Consider the following 4,957-nt stretch of genomic DNA (forward strand, 5'->3'; position numbering starts at 1 on the left):
CCACGCCAGCGCAGTGCAACACGACACAGCTCCAGCCTCCAGCTCAGCAACGCCAGCTCCCAGCCCCTACAGCCGCACAGGGCTCTCCAGGAGCCCCAGCTCCATGTCTCTCGTGTCTCCTCCCAGGGAACAAGGGGAGCAGGGCTTGGATGAAGCCGCCTGGCTGGCCAAAGTGGGGAACAGATGGTGAGGGGACAGTGTGACCATAACACAGCCGGATAGCTACCTCTGCTTCCCAGCAGAAGACACTCACGTGGAGCAGGACTCATTGCACTCACGCTCCTCCCTGACCCCTCCAAATCGGAGGGGCCTGGCTCAGCTGCCTACCCGAAACCCCAAGCCGATCCACAGAGCCGGCCAGGCTTGCCAAGCCCCAAGCTGGGCAGGGTGCCGACCCTTGACAGCAGCCGCAGCCCAGGGCAAAGGGAAGGACCGAGGCAGGGGGAGCCCATACAGCTGTGTCTTTATGGGCATCCCTCAAGATGCTGGTAAAAGAGCAACAGCAGTTTCTGAGGTCCCACGCACGGAGTCTGCATGGAGATGTGCAGGCATGTGGACTGTTGTCACAGCAGCACGAGGACTCCAGGAGATTAAGGCGGACCCCAGGCTCTAGGAAAGCCAGATGTAATCAGGACTCGCCTGAGCACATACTCGCTCTTCAAAACCAGCACTGGACCAGCAATCTCTGATCAAGGACTGCTAGACACCAGTCAGCTGCCCAAACATAGCTGGTTTCAGTGCTACTGGAGATACCCTGGGCTACACAAGACAGTCCTGGGGTGGCAGATGTTACACAGGACCCACATCCCTCCAGAGCAGCAGACGGAGGTCTGGGACACCTGCAACAGCACCAGATACCACTACTCCTGTAACCAAGCTGTGCCTGGGGCTGCGTGCGGGCTTTAAAACACAGGGGTCCCCAACAGGAATGAAAGAACAGAGGCCTGGGGCTGCCAGGCTCCTGATACAGAGGGCTGTTGGCGGGGAACCAGGCTGAAAAAGCCTCCAGTAAGGGATCTCCATAAGGAATTGAACATACAATAAATGCAATCAGGTGAAATTTCATTTACAGATGTCATTACTCACTATATGCCTGCGGGCCTGCCTGCCTCTCATTAATGGGAAAGGCTCTTGGTCCTTCTGGGCAACATCGGCCCCTGCCCAGGAGCACTGCGAGCCAGGTCGCTGCCAGGTTGTTTTCCCCCCGTCATGCCACACTGCCACGTGCTGCTGGGCTTTCTCCCGCTCTGCCCTCGCAGGTGTCCTGGTCTCAGCCAAATCCCAACACCCTCCCAGCAGGAAGCCCCCATCCCCACAGTCTCCATCTCCTGCTTTCCATGTTCAGCCTGCTCCAGTTTTGCTTTGCCTCTTTAATCTCTCGGCTGAGATACCTGCACCTTTCAAACCCTGTTATGCCCCTTTGGCGGCCAGGGAAGAAACCAAAACCAGCGGCTTGAGCTGAACTCTACCCTGAGCCCGCAGGCGTTAGAGAAGCTGGTCAGTGCACTGGGAGGCTGAAGGAACACCCCAGGAATTAACTCGCTGTGGGGAGTTTTAATTCCCCTCCCCTGCTGACCTATCGTGGCTTTAGTTTTAAAAGACATACTAACACATTGCCAATAGTGGCCCTTTTTCTTCTTTTTCCAAGAAATGAGAAGAAGACACTATATTCAGCGCCAATAAGAGCCTCTTGAGAGAGAAAGAGACAAAAGCAGTCCAAGGAACTAAAAACTGCACAAGGAAAACCTCACTTTGTATCTCGGATTCTTTGACTGCTTTAATATTTTTCCCTGCAGAGTCTTTAAGGAACAGGCAAAAACCAGAGGTCCTTTTTTAAGTCATGAGTTGCCAGCAAGACCTGCACACAACACACCCCACCCCAACACTGAGAGTCCTGAAATTAGGAGACAACATTCCATTAAAAAGGGCATATTTCGATGCTTTGATTCAGTCACCAAATCCCGACTCTCAAAGGAAATCAATGCAGATTGAACCAGAATGGGGATCTCAAGAGGGGGAAGGGAAGGCAAACTAAAAATAGTGCAAACTATTGATTTGGATCACATCAAAACATCTTAATCCAGGCCAAACGGAGTGACCGGGGGAAAAAAAAAAATGGACTCACTGATGGGAAAGGAGCAACCTCTCTGCTTAACACAATGGGTTTTTTCCCCTCCTAAACAAAAAGTACCAAAATTAAAATACAGTTCTGAAATGCAAGGTCAGAAAATTTTCTTCCAGAAGTGCTGAAACAAAACATTTCAGCCTTTCCAGAACAGGATGTTTCCTTTTGGAAGTGTCACAAAAAAACACTGAAGGAATTTGTTCTTTTTTTGGCATCAACTTCTCCTTCCTATGTCTTTCACACACCGATCTGCTGCCTTCAGTCTCAACCCAGGGGTGGTTTTAGCCTCTCTGAGATACCATTTTGCAGTGGTTTCTCCACCACTCTGCCTCCTCCCGACTTTGCAGCATCTCTCACTGGACAGGGCAGCAGCAGCAGCAGACGTCTCCGGTACGGTATCACCATCCTGCAGCCCTGCCACCCTGAGGGACAAGCTCGGCAGAGCCCTCAAAGGCGAGCACCTGGCTGCCGAGCAGGACAGCGGGAAGGGCTGTGTCTTACCAGGCTGGAGTTGGCAACGTTGGTGTCATCCTCAGGCATCGGCAGGTAGATGGCCAGTGCAACACAGTTGGCAAAGATGGTCAGGAGGATGATGATCTCGAAGGGTCTGAGATGAAGCGTTAAAGAGCAGAGAGAGGAAGGAAAAAGCAGGTACAGCCCTGCCCCGGCCCTGTCCTGCCTGGGTATGTGTGGGGAAACCCCACTGGCTATGGGGAAACAACCTCCTGCTGGGGCAGAGAAGCAGAGAGCAGTCAGACTTCACTCTCTACACATCCTCCGTTGCTGCCCATGTCTTGGACCCCTGGGGAGGGAGGGAATGGGCCAGGATGAGATGCAGGGCTGCTGGAGAGGGGCAGCTTTGTCATATGGGGAGGGGGCACCAATTAAAAGGCTGCAGTGGAGGAACAAGAGGGTGGGAGAGCTGGCAGTTTCCCCCTCCTCATCTTCAGTGAATGACCCTGAAGGGTCAGGACCCTCTTGCATAATGCAGGCACTTAACCAAAGCATCACCTTTCCCTGCCTTCCTCTGTACTTGGTGTCCAGGAGGGAGAGCAGCAGCTCTCGGGTGGGCCACGTCTCCCTGCCCAGAAGGTGTCTAGGGGCAAGACAGCTCAGCTAGGGTCTCCTGTAGCAGAACTTCCAGCTGCTAACATCCCCAGCTGCCCTACAGCCTCAGTGCCCCAGTGCAGGCAGTGCTCCTGAGACTGTCCCCAGGAGCACCACGGGCTGGGAGGAACCAGAGTGCTCAGCCTGAGCTCTGTCCCCCTCCCTAGAAGGTGGAATTGTGCTGTTTGGGCCCCAGGACATCTCTGAATGAATGGGGTGACTTCCTCTTTCCTCCTGAAGGCCCTAGGACAGGCATTTGGTCACTCCCAGGCTCCTGCTCCTGTCACTGCTCTGGTGGGCCACTGAAACCTCATGGTCAAGCTTCAGCTATCACTCCCTTAAGCCCCAAAGGAGTTCAACCTCTGGCTCCAAGACCTTGTTTACGGCTGGGCTCTCACCCCAGGGACCTCACTCTCTGTTCCTCCCAGCCTGGTCCAAACCTGCCACCCTACCGTGCCCCTGGACCGCAGCAGACATCTAGTCAGAAGAAGACAGCCATTGTCTTTTGCTGCCCTTAGGCTGCTCACAGCCAGGCGCTGCTGCAGCTCTGAAGCGCTTGTGCCCAGCCACTGCACCATGCAGCTATGCACATACCTGAAACCAAAGGGGGCTTTTCCACTCGTCTAGTGGCCTTGCGCTGCTGAGACACAGCTGGATACAGCAGGACACAAAAAGCTACAAGAAACAGTTTTGGTCACAACGCTAATCTCAAAGTGTCCTGGACAATAATGTTTCTTGACGAGTATTTTCAGTTGTCCCTGATCCACTTGCCTTGCCTGTACCCACTAGTAACCTCAGAAGCCACTGAACCCAAAAGCAAATGGAGGAAATGAAAACGTTGGACCAGCTGCCCATTGGGCCAGGCCCACCTGCAGTGTAAATCACCAAATAGTGACATAAATCAGCACACTCCACTCCAGCCCCTTCTCCCCATTGTCCTATCAGCCAACATCTACACTTATGACCACAGCCGGCACCTACCCCCATAAGCTGTTGAGATCTCTCATCACCCTCCCCACCTGTAACTACCAACCTGCCCTCCCTGGAAAACTGGTACCTCTCATCCAGTGGGTACAGAGGTTCCAGTAGCAGACAGGATCTTCCAGCATCCCCATCTCACTTTGGGCAGACCTTCCAAAGCAGAACAGCTCCCACGAACATGCTCTGGGGAAACTCCTCCAGTTCAGCTCATGCAGACTGATGCCACTCCAGAGCCCAGCACAGCCCTCGAAACTCCGTAACCCAGCAGAGAGGCCCTGCAGCCATACTGACGCTTCCTTACGCCATGGTTAATTAGCTCAGCTTCCCAGACAATTGCGTGGAGGCCTGCCTTGGGCTGCAGCGGCCGTACCACTCTCCGATACAGCATCATGGGGCAAGGGGCACCCAGGGAGCACTCTCTCCATACGGCCGAGTCCTGTCAGTTGTATCCTGTGCGCATCACAGGTTAATTTGCCTTTTCTGGACCCTTCTATCCATCAGCTTGGAAAGTAAACTTGTCAGGAAAAGCTGTTCCCCTCTGTGTTCCAGGTAGTGGGGCAGAACCTGGGGGTCAGAGGCTTCCCTGCCTGCTCTGAGAGGGCGAGATGAGCAGCCCCCCTTGCCAGCACCCATCCCAGTCTCCACGTGGCTGCAATGGAGCAGGGACTATTCAGCATCACGGAGCAGGGAGGAGAGAGCTGTGAAAAGAGGAGCAGGAATCACAGCTCAGGTCCTGCCACATCA

The 4,957-nt window shown here is 54.1% G+C and overlaps 1 protein-coding gene across 1 annotated transcript in view; it reads right to left on the minus strand.

The window, feature by feature from the left end:
* The window catches only part of CACNA1S (calcium channel, voltage-dependent, L type, alpha 1S subunit), a 44,293-nt gene that overhangs the window by 36,381 nt on the left and 2,955 nt on the right, over positions 1 to 4,957 (minus strand). Inside the window, 1 exon segment of the mRNA XM_010078633.1 lies at positions 2,627 to 2,732. Within this exon segment, the coding sequence (XP_010076935.1) occupies positions 2,627 to 2,732 (106 nt within the window).

This window comes from Pterocles gutturalis, unplaced genomic scaffold (assembly GCF_000699245.1).
Source record: "Pterocles gutturalis isolate BGI_N339 unplaced genomic scaffold, ASM69924v1 scaffold9693, whole genome shotgun sequence".
In the NCBI taxonomy this organism is placed as follows: Eukaryota; Metazoa; Chordata; class Aves; order Pterocliformes; family Pteroclidae; genus Pterocles; species Pterocles gutturalis.